The sequence below is a fragment of the Podarcis bocagei genome (genome assembly GCF_964188305.1).
Source record: "Podarcis bocagei genome assembly, chromosome: 4".
NCBI classification, from domain to species: domain Eukaryota; kingdom Metazoa; phylum Chordata; class Lepidosauria; order Squamata; family Lacertidae; genus Podarcis; species Podarcis bocagei.
In genome coordinates, this window is record NC_138128.1 from 65,605,875 (window position 1) to 65,621,795 (window position 15,921).

Sequence of the window (15,921 nt, forward strand, 5' to 3'; positions counted from 1 at the left end):
CAGCAGATTGGATACAATTATATTAGTCTGTTCTTAATTCTGCATTATAAATATATTAAGTACATTAAGTATATTCACACACACACATATATGTAACACATAAGTTAATATATGGATGTATAAATGGTCTAAACATCATAAATGGTTTCCTATAAACCGTAAAATGTACCATTATCAAAAGAAGAAATATTTGTTTAAAAAGCAAGTCAAAAGTGTATTTACAAATGATACAGCTTCTAAAGGAAAGACAAATTAACCCAGTCTCTATTAATTCAGCTTTACTTGAAAATCACATATGGTCTGTTCTGATCCCTGATATTCTTTTCTTAATTGTGTGACTATATACCATCTATTTGATACTTCACTAAGTATTGACATATGATGCCATAATGTTAATTTTTTATCACTTCCAGTTTGTTCTAATAATTTCCAAATGAAGTCCTGTTTGCTAGACGTGTGTCCTTACTTGCAAGTCTGAGCTTTAAAATCCTTGCTAGTGTAATTATACACAGGACAGGCTACACTTTTTTTAGTTGCAGGTGTTGCAAGGTTTGCATCTGAGCCTGCAGGTGTGTCCAGCACACCTTCAAGAGAAAGTGGAATCTGTTATGAATACACATTTACCCTTAACCTTATGCCCCACACTGGGAAAGAAAGGTTGGTTTATTACATGAAATAAAGGTGGGAAAGTATATGGATGCTGTTTCAGACAGCAAACTTCCTGCTACATAAAAGTAAGTCTTAGGTTGTGGTTCTATACACAGGTATGTAGGATTCAATACCATTGAACTGTTAGGTTTACTTCTGAGTATCTGTGCATAGGATTGCACATCAAATTGCTCAAGAAAAACAGCTCTGAAGTAAAAGAATTCTGATCAGGACTCTTGTGTGAAAATACCCTCCAATATTTGTCATTCAGGACATTTTCTATTTAAATATCTTCTTAATTTCTAAGTGCCTAAACATTGGTCATAGGTAGGTAAAAGAACCCTGGAAAAATAACATATTTTTGTAAACATTTCAAGCCCAGAACTGTCTTTGTTTTCAACACAGTGACTGCACCATAATTATATCGCCTTCTTGAGAATATATTTCCAAATTACAGGCCCAAACCAGACAATTATCTGTAAGATTCACACCAGTTTTTGCAACATGCAAAGTACTAAATTCTAGTCTCCCTTGCAGTGCTCATTAAGCAGTAACTCATGTGAGTTATGTCTGGAAAGGTTAGGGTGAACACAGATGTTTCATATTTTATATTCACATTTTTTAAAAAAATATTGCACATTACTCACTAAAACTTCATGGTATTTCTTGATTGGTACCCAGGAAGATTTGGCTAGCTTAGCTTAGCCCCCAACTTCCAGCTCTATGGCTGCAGAGTTTATTCCTCATAGAGCTACAATTCCCAGCACCCTTAACAAACTATAATTCCTAGGTTTATTTGGGGAGGAGGATGTGCTTTGAATGTGCTTTAAAGGTATAGTGTACGCGCAGCCTGTTTCTCCCATACAGGCTCTTTCCTAGACTGTTTCTAGTTTGTCTAAAAAGTTGGTGAATGTGCATTTTAAAGATTTTTGTATCCAGTTTCCTGTTTTATTTTCGTTACAAAAAACAACAACCTATTTCAGCTGGTGTTTGTATGGGCAATTTATTTGCTGGCAGCCATTCCCATCAGTAAACAAGGGTCTGTCATGTGGTGATTCACATTATGTAACTGCTTCCTTATGAGAAGGAAATATGCACCTATATTTACCAGAAGATAAAGTGTAACCATGGTGCCACAGCATCTTTTTAAAACTTCCTCACATGTTGCACTTGCTGGGTAACTTTGTACAAAGCCATGACTCCATGGCCGTTTCAACGATTGCTTGGGAGACTTTCAGTTACACGTAATACCTCAGGTACCTCAGGTTAAATACGCTTCAGGTTACAGACTCCGCTAACTCAGAAATAGTGCTTCAGGTTAAGAACTTTGCTTCAGGATAAGAACAGAAATCGGGCTCCGGCAGCGTGGCAGCAGCAGGAGGCCCTATTAGCTAAAGTGGTGCTTCAGGTTAAGAACATTTTCAGGTTAAGTACAGACCTCCGGAACGAATTAAGTACTGAACCTGAGGTACCAATGTACATTAATTTCCTATTGCACATCCTTTGTTGAGAAACTATTGATGTAGGAATTCAGATTCAGTAGGGTCAAAATGAGAAGGAAGCATATCTTTGGGAGTGCCTGAAGTTTCATGTGAAGAAATTCCAGGAAGTAATCAGCCGTCATATTCCAGAATTCCCATCAAAGGTTCTTTCTTATATACTCTTATATAATATATTCTCCTTGATTTATCAGGATTACTGATAAAAGAAGTTCATAATTATGGAAATACATAATTTTTTTCCTCTTTGTGAGTATCTGGAAAAATTATGCATTTGGATATGAATATATTCTACACACACACATTATGGGGTTAACATGATTTCAGAATGTGTGGCCATTGTGCATATTGAGCACACATCACAGAGAATTTGCTGTGTTTTAGCAGCATGGGCAGGCAATATGCATAATATCCAAGTGAGGAATTTGCAAAGTGGAAGAGTAATGCATGAAGTGCCCTATTCATGTTGCCAAGTCATGCACATTTCCCAACATCACTTGGAGACTAAACGTATTCACCTGACAATGTCCCCTGTTTATGCTGTTCAATTTTGCTTATTCACCATGGTATCTGTTGAATCTGCACAACAGCTGACATTTATGCACATTCTCCAATGACTTCAAATTAATTACACATGCACTGACTTATTTTTACAAAATGATGCATTGTATCCTCACAGTGGAGTGTGCATCAAAACAATTACAATTCCAGTGCAAAGAAACCAAAATTCTTCAGCATGAAAACTCAAATGTATTCAGAGGCATGCAACCCAATACAATATATGTCTATATTGGTTTATTCTGCCACAGTAAACATATCTTAGCAGCAGGGCACTTTTGTACACATTTGTATGTGCAAATTTATATGTGTAGATGCAAACTTCAGGGGAGAAAACAAAGTTGATTATTTTCAAAGTTTTTTGGAGGGAGCAGTCAATCTGAGATGAGATGGAAAAACCCAGGGTGCAGGACTCCTGAACCATCCCCAGCAATACCACTGTTTAGAATGATTAACAATTTGCCCTGCTCATCTGAACCAGAAGGCCCCATGCAAGGTAAAATAACAAAGATGAGGCCTTGCCATTTTTGCAAGGTCTGAGCCCCCCACCCTTCCCTCTTTCCAGACAGTCTGGTAGAAAGTACTGCACCTGGACCTCAGCAGTGAGAAGAAACTTGCCTTTCACTCAAGCATGAAGAAACTGCACATTTAGATTCTCAAGCTCTGTAAGGAAGGAAACTGTGAACAGATGCATCAAGTAATCTGAAGTCCTATCTCTTTCGCATTCAACACTGAAGTTATTTGTGCCTAGTGTGCTGTTGCCATACACCAGGCCTCGTTCCAATCTGAGGACCAGAACGCTCGATTGTTGCTATGATTGCCCCATGCTATAAAAGTCATGTCACAAAACACAGCTGAAATTGCCTTAAAGTATTATCCCAAACAAAAAGAGAAAAGTATTCTCAAATTTAAAACAGTTTTAGCTAACTAGTGATAGTTTGAACTATTTTTTTTTTAATGGCACATTGCAACCTAGAATTGTATTTTTGCTACTTCATAAAAAAGAGAAATGTGCAAATGATTCCACACTGGCACATTTCCCCCTGTCTGTTTTTCCAATTCTGTTTTGTTGTTCATAGCATTCTCTAATTAATTTCATTTATTTGGAAATACTGATCTTTAATTATCACAATTACTAATGAATTAGCACACTAACTGTGAATTTCCGTGCATGTTTACTCAAGTGTTAAATGGGGCTTACTCCTTGGTGAGAGTGCATAGGACTGCAGTCTAAGTGGGAAGACAGTTTACCCCTTTTATGTCTTTAAGATATATTTCTGCTGGACAGCTCACTTTTAAGAAATGCAAATTCAAAATTCTGTTCTCCCATACAAGGTATAAGCCCACTGTCTTTTTGTAAAACAACAAACAACTGGCACAAATAGCGCATTAAACACGGGAAAACAAAATGTTGTTGTCTTTTAGTTTTCTTATGCAACAAAATAAACCCAGTTCCTCTGCCATTATGTGTCATGGTATCCTAATAATGGAAATTTTAAATCACTCATATTCCATGGTCTGAGAGCTGCACAAATAATGGAAAAAATTCTGTGGTAAACCATTTTCAAACAGCAAATTTCCAGCTTCATGTTACATTCCTAAGACATAAAGAGGGAGATGTTTCTGTCTCTTTACAAAGTATAGAGTAACCCTATACTCACTTACCTGGCTGTGTGCCCCATTGAACTCAGTATGGTTTACTTCTGAGTAGACATGTATAAAACTATGCTGTGTGTTTCTTTAGCTATGTTGCTTGGTTAAAACATTTAAAATAGTTCAGGAAAAAATATTTTTACTGATACATATATAGATATATTAAAAGACGCCTGCTTATGGGAGAAAAGCAATGACAAACCTAGACAGCATCTTAAAAAGCAGAGACATCACCTTGCCAACAAAGCTCCGTCTAATTAAAGCTATGGTTTTCCCAGTAGTGATGTATGGAAGTGAGAGCTGGACCATAAAGAAGGCTGATCGCCAAAGAATTTATGCTTTTGAATTATGGTGCTGGAGGAGACTCTTGAGGGTCCCATGGACTGCAAGAAGATCAAACCTATCCATTCTGAAGGAAATCAGCCCTGAGTGCTCACTGGAAGGACAGATCCTGAAACTGAGGCTCCAATACTTTGGCCACCTCATGACAAGAGAAGACTCCCTGGAAAAGACCCTGATGTTGGGAAAGATGGAGGGCACAAGGAGAAGGGGACGACAGAGGGCGAGATGGTTGGACAGTGTTCTCGAAGCTACTAACATGAGTCTGACCAAACTGCGGGAGGCAGTGGAAGACAGGAGTGCCTGGTGTGTCCATGGGGTCACGAAGAGTCAGACATGACTAAACGACTAAACAACAACAACAACAACAAATATAGATATATATCTATTGCTTTAATGAGGTGTTAAAACAATACATTATCTCTAAACAAAAATGGTTCCATATTGAAGTCTCGGATTCAAACCTACTTAATAGTTAAGCCTAGGGTCTAAGTTATGATCGACATATGGTAAGATCCAGGCCTCCACAGCACCATTGGGTGAACCTGTATTTCAGGGATGGAGAACCTGCAGACCACCAGCTCTTTCTGGGCCCCAGTTCCCATCAGCATAGGCAATAGTTAGGGATTTTTAGAGTTGCAGTCCAATAGCGTATGGAGAGCCTCTGCTTCCCTATCTCTCCTGCATAATAACAGGTAAGGCAAAAAAATCAAGCCTTTTAGTTGATATGAAGCAAAAGTCCCCCACTGACTGAAGAAGCAATCAAAATAATTTTTTAAAAATAATAAAAGCAGAAGTGTTAACTGTACCTCCAAACTGCGATTTTGTTCTCAAGGGAAATTAACTGTGGCTGGAACAGTTGCTAAGTGAATCAGGAAGACAGATCCGGCATGAGAATGTGCTGTTTTCATGAATGCCTTCTGACTGTCAGTGTTTCCTAGTAGAAGTGGAACTGTACTACCTAAAAGGAGTACGTGTGGCCCTCCAGATGTTGTTGCACTGCAACACTCAACATCCCTGGCCGTTGGTTTTCCTGGCTGGGACTGAAGGGGAACTGGAGTCCAATGAGGAATCTTGGATGTGCATTGGCACAACTTGCTTTTATGTTGGGACTGGAAGATTTTGCAGATCCTGCAAAATACGGTAACCTCAATAATGCCAGGTCAGAATGAGCAGGTTGAGGACCAGAGAGCTTGTGTGATTGCTCTGTCATATTCCAGCAAGAACCCTAATTACTCCAAATTTGCTAATTGAGTTACCCATTACAGGACTGTAATGTGCAAAAAAGAAATGTCCCAGCTGCCTTTAGAGCCGCATTTGCAGAGGAGGCATTTAAGTAACTGAAGCATCAAACTGAAAACCTTCTGCTGGGTCGTCGTCCCCCCCCCCCCCATTTCTCTTACTATTAATCTGGACTTGCATCAGGAGGAAGGGCATAATATAAGAGCAATAAAAGAAAAAGTGAGGGGAATGAGAAAGAAAACGCATACATATTGAAATCGTAAAACACAATTTAACACATCTCCTGCAGCATTAGAAATCTTGGTGGAGTTGTCCGTCTTTGTGCATGTAAAGTCGTACCTCGGAAGCCAAACAGAATCCCTTCCAGAAGTCTGTTCGACTTCCTCAATGTTTGACTTCCAAAGCACGGCTTCTAATTGGCTGCAGAAAGCTCCTGCAGCCAATCAGAAGCAACGGAAGCCCCGTCAGACGTTCGACTTCCAAAAGAACGTTCGAAAACCGGAACAATCACTTCCAGTTTTTGATCTTTTCGGATCCGGAAAGTTAGACTCCCAAAGCTTTCAGGAGCTGAGGTACGGCTGTATGTATATTTAACACACATGACTGTCCTCAAAGAAGCCTGGGAAACATAGTTTGTTTGGGTGCTGGGAACTGTACATCTGTGAGGAGTAAACTACAGTGTAACATTTACGGATCTGTCAAGGTCACAAAACCTTACAAGAAGAGAAATGATTCATTTTGGAATTAGGTTTCTAACCCTCATGGTTGAAACCAGGTGGTGACATTGTGAAACTCCAAGAGGCACACAAAGTAGCAAAAAATATTAAAAAAAAATCCTTCCAGTAGCACCTTAGAGACCAACTAAGTTAGTTATTGGTATGAGCTTTTGTGTGCATGTCAGATAGCAAAGAACAGGTGTTGGAGGCGCACTGAAGAAGCTGCTTAGTTTTAGCATCTTCCTGAATTTAAGAGCGTGATAAGATCTATAGCGCCCAGACACAGCATTAGGGATGGTGCAACTACTACAGTGGAGACTGGAAGCACTCTTCTCAAAGCATCTTAACTTAACCCTACAAGATGCTTCAGCGCACATGACTGACCAGAATGGGACCAGAGCGGGTGGTGCTATGCTCAGTTCCTTTCCATTGGGCATGAGGGGGAAGTTCCCAACAGCACCCAGTCAGGATGCAGTGTGGAAAACATCTGAATACACCTCTGCACTTGGACTTGAATGCCCAGGTTCAGTGTCCGCACCATACATTCAAAGCACGCGGCTTTCCCCAAAGAACCCTGGGAACTGCAATTTTCTAAGGCTACTGGGAATTGTAGAAGTCAGCTACAGTACCCAGGATGGAGAAGCCAGGTGCTTTAAATTTACAGCGTGGGTGTGTGAGTCTGTTACATGACCAGCAGCAATGAAAGTGCATTGCCTGTTGTTTTTCCAAAAGTGTTCTGTTGTGCCAGTAGTGGTTTAGTCGTGACCCGGAAAGCTGTCTGTGAACAAACACCAGCTCCCTCAGCCTTAAGCGATATAAGCACAGCACCCCATAGTCACCTTTGCAGGACTTAACCATCCAAGGGCCCTTTACTTTTCCAAAAGTCCTACTTGAGCTCTGTAACTCTCCAACGGTTTGAGTTATGCCAGACTCCCAATGTAAATTCGACTCCCAAGCTGCTGTTCAGCCACTGGTGCTATTGGTAGCTTTCCTTCCAAGGCAAATAGCAGCTTTGCAACTATCTGTGGGTACATCATGACTGTGGTATGGTTCATCTCCTCCTCCCCATGCAGTAAACATAGTCCAAATCCTAAATCCTGATCCTATTTAAGTATTTTTTAAAATAGGAAATGTATTCACCCATTTCACACACCATCCCGCTGACGAGATTTCAGTATGCGTGCACACAAGCTGTAGTTCATTCCAGCCACTGCTGTGGCTGCTACCACAATCAGCTGACAGTTTTTGCCTGGTTCCAGGTTTAACAGTGTGTTAACATGCAGCCCCCTCACTTTTCAAGTTCCTTCGCAAAATCTGTTCTTGCTCATCGAAGAGGAACAAAGGGTAGTGTTGCAAAATCCAGTTGCCATGTTACTATACACGGTATCTTCGCAGCCCCTCGCCTTTGTTTAGATCAGTGTGTGTTTGCTGCTAACACTCCCTGGGTGACCTTTCTTTTCCTGCGAAGGAAGGGGGTCAGCACGTTGCATTCCCATGTTCACCCTCCCTTTACACTTTCTTTTCAGAAGCATTCCTGTGCCAAAAGCAATGAGGTAGCGCAAATGAATCGGCACTTCAAGAAAGATACCAGTTGGCAAAGACTAAGATTGTGTGTGTGCATTACTGACTTAAAACACAGCTTGGTCATTCTTTTTTTTTCCCCAATATACATCAAAGTTCCTTTAGGAGAAATGCTTCAAAACACAGCATTTCCTAAGAAACAACAGGGCACCTGCAGGATATGGTTTGTACAGCGCTTGCCCAAGCAGTGGTGGGTGCACGCTGGATGCAGGGTAAATGGAAGTGTGTGTACATTGTTGTTGTTGTTCAGTCGTTTAGTCGTGTCCGACTCTTCGTGACCCTGTGGACCAGAGCACACAAGGCACTCCTGTCTTCCACTGCCTCCCGCAGTTTGGTCAAACTCATGCTGGTAGCTTCGAGAACACTATCCAACCATCTCGTCCTCTGTCGTCCCCTTCTCCTTGTGCCCTCCATCTTTCCCAACACCAGGGTCTTTTCCAGGGAGTCTTCTCTTCTCATGAGGTGGCCAAAGTATTGGAGCTTCAGCTTCAGGATCTGTCCTTCCAGTGAGCACTCAGGGCTGATTTCCTTAAGAATGGAGAGGTTTGATCTTCTTGCAGTCCATGGGACTCTCAAGAGTCTCCTCCAGCACCATAATTCAAAAGCATCAATTCTTAGGCAATCAGCCTTCTTTATGGTCCAGCTCTCACTTCCATACATCACTACCGGGAAAACCATGGCTTTAACTATATGGACCTTTGTTGGCAAGGTGATGTCTCTGCTTTTTAAGATGCAGCATCTTAAATTTCCCATGAAATGATCATGGGAAGCATGATGCGCACACATTGAAATCGACACGGAAGAGAATATGCTTGCCTTTCATGAGCACAGAAGGCGCAATCTGCGCAGATCCGCCACACTGAAAGAGAGCCACTGCAGTGTAGCAGTTAAGAGTGTCAGACTAGGACCTGAGAAAGCAGAGTCCGAATCCCCACTTGGCTATGAAGAAGGATCACTGGGTGAACCTTGGGCCAGTCACTGCCCCTCAGCCCAGTCTACCTCACAGGGTTGTGAGGATAAAAGGTGCTGGAATGAAAACTATGTACACCAGCTTGAGCTCTTTGGAAGAAAGATGAGATATAAGTATTACGACAATAATAAAAATGGGATTCCAAAGGTGTCTGGATGCAGCCCGCTTTATGGAAGGAGCATAAGGAGAGTCCTGTGGGCACAGATCCACAGAAAACCAACATTCCTTCTCCAACAGCAAGTCTGCCGGGCACACCAGGAAAAACTCTTCATAGAATCACACCAGGAAGAACCCTTCCCGGTTTCTTGTCTCCAATATCTGGTATTCCGAGGTAGTCTGCACTGGAACATGGAGGCTCTGCAAAGCGAACTTTGTGTGTTGTTGGGGGGCGGGCGAGGCATCCCATTGCAAGAGAGGAGGGCCTTTCAAGGCAGCAGAACGTGCAGGAAACTCTTCCAGGTAGCAGCCGCTTCAAAGCCCCGGGACGGCGGCAGGAAGTGTTCCCAGCTTGATCCCTGGGATGAAACGCCCGCGGCGCACGAGGCAAAGCCGCCAGGACGTCAGGAAGGACTTCAGCCCCAGACGGGGGTGGTTTTGGACACGCCCAATAGGTGCGGATCTTCTTCAAGTTTGCACAAACACCCTATTGCCAGCCAAGCTGGCTCCGTCACATGACTCCCTCGAAACATGAAACCCGGCCGGGCGCTCGGGCAAGTTTTGCTTCTCGTCCCAACACACGAGGAGTCGCCTGGCGGGCCGCGCGCAAAGGCGGCGCTAAGGGGATCCGCGAGGACGCGAAGCAGCCAGGGGAGTCATCAAGGGGAATCCAGCCTTTCTCTCTCGGGAACGAGCCAGGAAGCCCCCCTCAGTCCCTGCCGACTCGGATGCCCGTTTGTCCGAGGCAATCGCCTCGCCTGGCAGCATGGACAAGTTCAATAAAATCACGGTGCCAGCGGGACAGAAGTTCAGGTATGGTTTGAACCGTGTCCCTTGTTTTCCTCTCGCGCTTTTACGCCAAGGCGCAGAGGCTGTTTGTTTCTCGGAGGCGCGCACGAGGGGGATCTGGGGGACAGAAGCAGGAAGAGATCTTGTGGCACTTTAAAAAAAAATGGGGGGAAATAATAGGGTTTCCTTTTCTATCTGGCGAACTGGCTTGTCTTCCACGAAAGCTTATGCCATAAAAAAAGTCTTGAAGGTGCCACTAGAGTCCTTGCTTGCAGCAGGCTGACAGCCTTAACCCCTCTTTGGAAATGGCCAGGGAGGATAAATTTGTATGTAAGAAGATAAAGCAATCGAGGGAGGATTCAAAATGGTTGTTAGGGTAGCAAGCTGCAGAGCTGTACAGTTTTCTCAAATGGGACTCAAAAGCATTCAGGGAAGAAGACTGTCTCCAATACTTTGATGGGATAGTAAACAACAACAACAACAACAACAACATCCTGTGAATCGCTTGCTTCCAGATTGTTGCTAGCTTGGGGTGGGATTCAGTGGCATACCAGCAAATTCAGGTTGGACAATTATGGTCGGTTGGGAGGTCTTGGGCAACAAACTCACTTTCCCGGAAGATTGGATGTTTGGTGAGAAGCAATGGGAAAGGAATAGGCAACATCATCTAACCTCCCCACTAACCAAGCAGAATGCCTGCTCAGTGAAATAGCCAAACATAATCTCATCTCCCTGCAAACAAGTCAGGATGAATGTGCAGTAAATATGTCATCTTGAAGCACCTTACGTTTCCCTCTTGAGAAATGCTTCTTCCTTTGTTGCGTGTCAGCCGGTCACTAAAGGTGCAGTAGCCCAACCAAGCTGGCAGGTTTGCGCCTCAATATGCCAGCACGTATTCAGAACATTTGGGAGCCTGACATTTGTTTAAATGAGGATACACTAATGCTCCCTGTGTTCCTTTTTTGTGCTTTTCTCTCTTTTTTTGCAAATTCAAGAAGCATTGCTGTTTATCACATTGGTGCATGCATCCTTCCTTTGTGTGGGCAGTGCCACTATCTTTGAGCTGTTCCTCTTCTCTGCGTTGGGCATCCATCTAGAATTTGCACAGGTGCTGCACAGTTGGCAGGAAGTGAATGTGCGAGGTGGTGGTGGTTTTTTGCATGAAACTCTTCAATAGCTTTTATGGCAGCTTTCAGATTTATATTGCAAAGACAAAAATTAGTCATGGTCGGTTGACCGGTTACTGAATGCCTTCCAAAGAGATCTCCAAAGAGTAGGACTTCTCTGTCTGCTTCACAAGGGAAAACCAACTACTGCAGATACACATGTGTTCTACAGGTGTTTCTGCAGCAAACATGTCAAGTGTGGGTGATGTCATGCAGGTGTGACTCAGCTACACCTGTCTGGGAACTTTATATCACAAACTGGCCTTGAGACAGAGTGTTTCTGAAAGTGCTGTACTGAAAATTAATTTGAAGAAACTGATGGCACAAGCAATCCAGTGGAGAATTAACAGTGCCCATGGGACTTTTGATGATGGGACATGTAAAAATGTTCTGTGAGTCAATCGATCTAGGGGAAGATAATTTGGTTGGAATAAAAAGTAAAATCTAAGAAACCATAATTTTATGAATTGCATTTCTAGACTTCCATTTGTCCTATAGGAGCACAGAGCAGTTAACAAAATAGTAATATATAAAACAAAAAGTATATGCCTCTTAATTGTAGTAAAATTGCAGTAAACACTTTACAAGAAACATTTAAGCCATCAGTAAAATCATCGACAAACAATAACAAATCAGTAATCGTAAGCACTTAAATTTACATACCTACAAATGCCACAGCAATTATACTTTCCAGCAAATTAAAAAAACTATTAATTCGAGGTTTTATACAGATATCCCACCAAGCAGCTCAAGGTGATGTACATTGTTCTCCCCACCACCACCACTTTATCTTCACAACAACCCTGTGAGGGATGGTGACTGGCCCATGCTTACCCAGTGAACTTCGTGGCTGAGTGGAGATTTGAACTCTGGTCTTCCAGGTCCTAATCCAACACTAATCTCTACTACACCATACTGGCTCCTTGATATGATGTCAGTGATGAATGATATCAATGTGGGGAAACAAATGCAATTACATACACATAAGGCAATTGGATGTTAATGAGTTACCAGTGCTTTGAGGATGCAGGAAGGAACAGGTATGCAGTAAAGGTAAAACCCTTGTCCGATGTTCATCACTGTGCTTGGAGCATGGATAGAACAATACAGGAGCGCTGACAAAGCATGTAATTCGTCAGCCCATATTAACTAAAGCAATTATTGCAAACGAGCATTTGGCAGAGGATGGCTGAATAGCTAAGCCTATGTCTGTAAATTTTGCAGGACTCTCTGTTCTTTCCTGACAGAGACAGAGAGAATTTATCTTGCCCAGTGTGCTAATTCATCTCAAGTCTTGCAGTAAGGCAGGATATATCTTTAAACAAATATCTAACACAATTGTATAAGGGTGGCTGCTTGGATTTAGCACTGTTGTTCAGGACTTTTCTCCACAGAATAAGGGAGGAGCCTGGAGTCAGTGTTGTGCTGAATACCACTTCCTGCCAAAACTTCTACATGTAGTAGCATGTCGGTACTGCTAGACACTTTTCAAAGAGGCGCAGTCTGCAATCCCACGCATATTTAGTCGGGAATAAACGCTACCAGAGTTAATAGGACAAGAAGTGCTGGAAAGTGGGGACACAATGATGTGAGGGGAAATTTTGCAGCTCCCCACCCCCACCTCAATGGTGAGAAAGAACATCCCACAAACTCAGGCATGCACTCTTTGGACACTTGCTGCCCCATGCAAAGCTTGTCCCTCCACCACTGCTCCGTCATAGAAATTAAAAGGGAAATGAAACAGGATAAGAATTAAAGACGAGAGCAGAGCTTGTTAAGAGTGTTGTGGACATCTGGGAGAAGACAGCATAGAACCCAGATAAGCAGTTGCTCTGGAGATCAAGCAAAGGCCCAGATTCTATTAGGAACATAGGAAGCTGCCTTATTCTGAGCCACATCATTGATGCATCTAGCTCATTAGTGTCTACACAGACTGGCAGCAGCTCTCCAGGCTTTTGGACAGGGGTGCTCACAGTCCTATCTGGAGATGCCAGAGGTTGAGCCCAGTGGCGTAGCGTGGGGGGTGAGGGGGGCCGGCCGCACCGGGCGCAACATCTGGGGGCTAGGGGGCGCATATTACTTGCCTTGCCCCGGGTGCTGACAACCCACGCTACGCCACTGGTTGAGCCTGGGACTTTCTACATGCAAAGCAGATTATCTACACTTAACTAAATGCCCCTTCCACATCCAGGAGATCTGCTCACACATTAATCAGTAAGAGGTGTTCAGCAGTGGAAAGGACTACCTCAGAAGGTGGACTCTCCTTCATAGGAGGTTTTTAAGTAGAGGTTAGATGGCCATCTGTCTGGGATTTCTTTAGCTGTGGTTCCTGCATTGTGGGGGGTTAGACCAGATGACCCTTGGGGTCCCTTCCATCTCTAGAAGTCTATGGTTATAGGAGTGAGCCCACACTGATCAGCCCTGCCCTTGACATTGTGCATTCCCGTTAGCTCCACCTCTGGCATTCTCACTTACAGCACATTGTATCCTCAGGGTTCCAGATCACACGGAATGCACAAATGTTCTCCGCCTGCAAACATTTGCACTGCAAGTCTGGATGCCAGCTGGAGCATGCAAACTAGCGGGTGCAATCCTGTCCACACGTTGATTGGACAAGTGAACACGTCCCTTTAATAAGGTTACCAAAGTAATAAGTTGTAGGAGGGAATTTAGAAGAAAAGAAAATAATTTGAAAGACAGAGTTTCTGGCTGTTCCAGAAACTGAGGATAACGTAGCAGAAACTAGCAAGGTGGAAGTTTAAGTTACAAGGAAGATGATATATGAGATTGATCTTTTTTCCCCAATACAGTGGACTCTCGGGTTGCGAACATGATCCGTGTGGGATGCACATTCGCAACCTGCTTCTGCGCATGCCCAAGCACAATTTACCACTTCTGCGCATGCGCAACCGCCGAAGCCCAGAAGTAACCCGTTCCGGTACTTCCGGGTTTCCGCGGTCCAAAGGTATGACTGTAGTCTTTGTGCCGTTAACAGACATTCATCAGGCAGAAATGCAGCAATCCCCACACCTGAACAGCTTCACCCCTTCAATCACATTGAGTGAAGGCGAGATCCAGGTTTCCTCAAGCAGACTCCTCCACGTGGCTGGGAGCCCCATCTGTGAGAGGCTTCCAGTCGCATGAAGGAACCTATGGAAGTCAAGCTGTCTTCCCCCTTAAGACCTTTACCAAAGAGGCAGAGATCAGAGAGGCAGAGCTGGGCAGCATGTAACCTCACAGGTGGGACCAGCCGCCTGTCCCTACTCTCTCTTATCGAAGCGTTATCCTTCAGTGCAGCAGATATATGAACAGGGCTTTATAGCCACACAATCAGATAGACCGCATTATTCCCCAGAAGCACTGGGAACATTTTGACTACCTAAATACTCCCAGAATTATTACCGTCATGCACTTCCTAAAATATGCACTGGGAAGTTGGCTTGAAACATGAAATGATGAGAGTCATCGTAAGAGGACCCCCCCCCCTTTAGCCTATAAACATTTCAGCTAAAGAAACAAGGAAGCTAACGAAATCCCACCAAAGCAGCCGACGTTCATCGCCATGAGCAGGTCTAATGATAGCTTAGAGACGGTATAAAGAAAATCAGCCGTACAGGCCACAATCTTCTGCTTTCGCTCCAGCTACTTCATTGTATAAACAAGCATTCATCTACCTTAATAACATGCTTTGCCCTGCTTCACTTTAATAGAACTACTCATGCTTAACCGAAATTATTTGAGTGACCTTTCGAGATACAGCTTCAGGTCCAGTTATGTGGAATGAAATCAGTGGGACTTACTTCCCAGTAAACGTTATGAGGACTGAAGTGTTTGGCAACCAGCATTTTAAAGCTTGGTTTCTCATTTTGTATGTACAGGAATAAATGGAAGGTGGGGGTGTTCTGCCCAGGTTGAGGTGTGTACATGTCATATGCAGCAATGACTGCTGTACAGTAAGCAATAGAAACAGAAATAATGTGTGTATAGGGGCGGGGACCAGGATAGAAATATGTGGGGGACTGTTTTCCCCCAAGCATTTGTTTTATTTTTTCCAATGGAGAAAAAAATTGGGCGAAATTGAAAAACATCCTTATGATCTATTTTCCTTTTGTAGAATAACAAAGATGACGTTTTTAAGGCAGGTTTTACAAGTATTCCTTAAGCTGCACTGTGCTCACTTAGAATGATTTCTAGTACCAGTATACCGTATTTTTCCATGTATAAGATGGGGGACTCAAAATTAAGAAAATGGGGAGAGATTGCCCCCGTGTATAAGACTACCCCCTTTTTAACATTCTTTTTTAGTAAAAAAACAAAACAAAAACAACCTAATCTTATACATGGAAAAGTACGATAATAACTATGTGATGCAATATAAAGTGTTGGGTAATTGCAAATCCCTCCATTCTTGCGGTGGCTAATTTGCAACCCCTGCAGATGACATTGTGGGACTCCAGCTCCTATCAGACCCAGCTGTAAGAACATATGAGGAACAGCCTGCTGGATCAAGCCAGCATCCTGCTCTCACATTGGCTAACCAGGTGCCTGTGGGAAGCTCATGCAGGACATGAGCAGAAAAACTCTTCGTTGGCTCTGTAACTGAA

At 43.1% G+C, this 15,921-nt stretch overlaps 1 protein-coding gene across 5 annotated transcripts in view; it reads left to right on the forward strand.

Annotated features, from left to right (window-relative positions):
• The window catches only part of BLNK (B cell linker), a 99,290-nt gene that overhangs the window by 42,012 nt on the left and 41,357 nt on the right, over window positions 1-15,921 (forward strand). The window contains exon 1 of one of the 5 annotated variants that reach the window (XM_081189495.1): window positions 9,890-10,175. The exons of 3 other annotated variants lie outside the window; for them this stretch is intronic. In XM_081189495.1, the coding sequence (XP_081045621.1) occupies window positions 10,129-10,175 (47 nt within the window). In that variant the 5' untranslated portion in view covers window positions 9,890-10,128. Of the gene's footprint in view, window positions 1-9,889; window positions 10,176-15,921 lie in introns of those variants that run through there. One more of the 5 variants, XM_081189496.1, reaches the window with a different exon arrangement.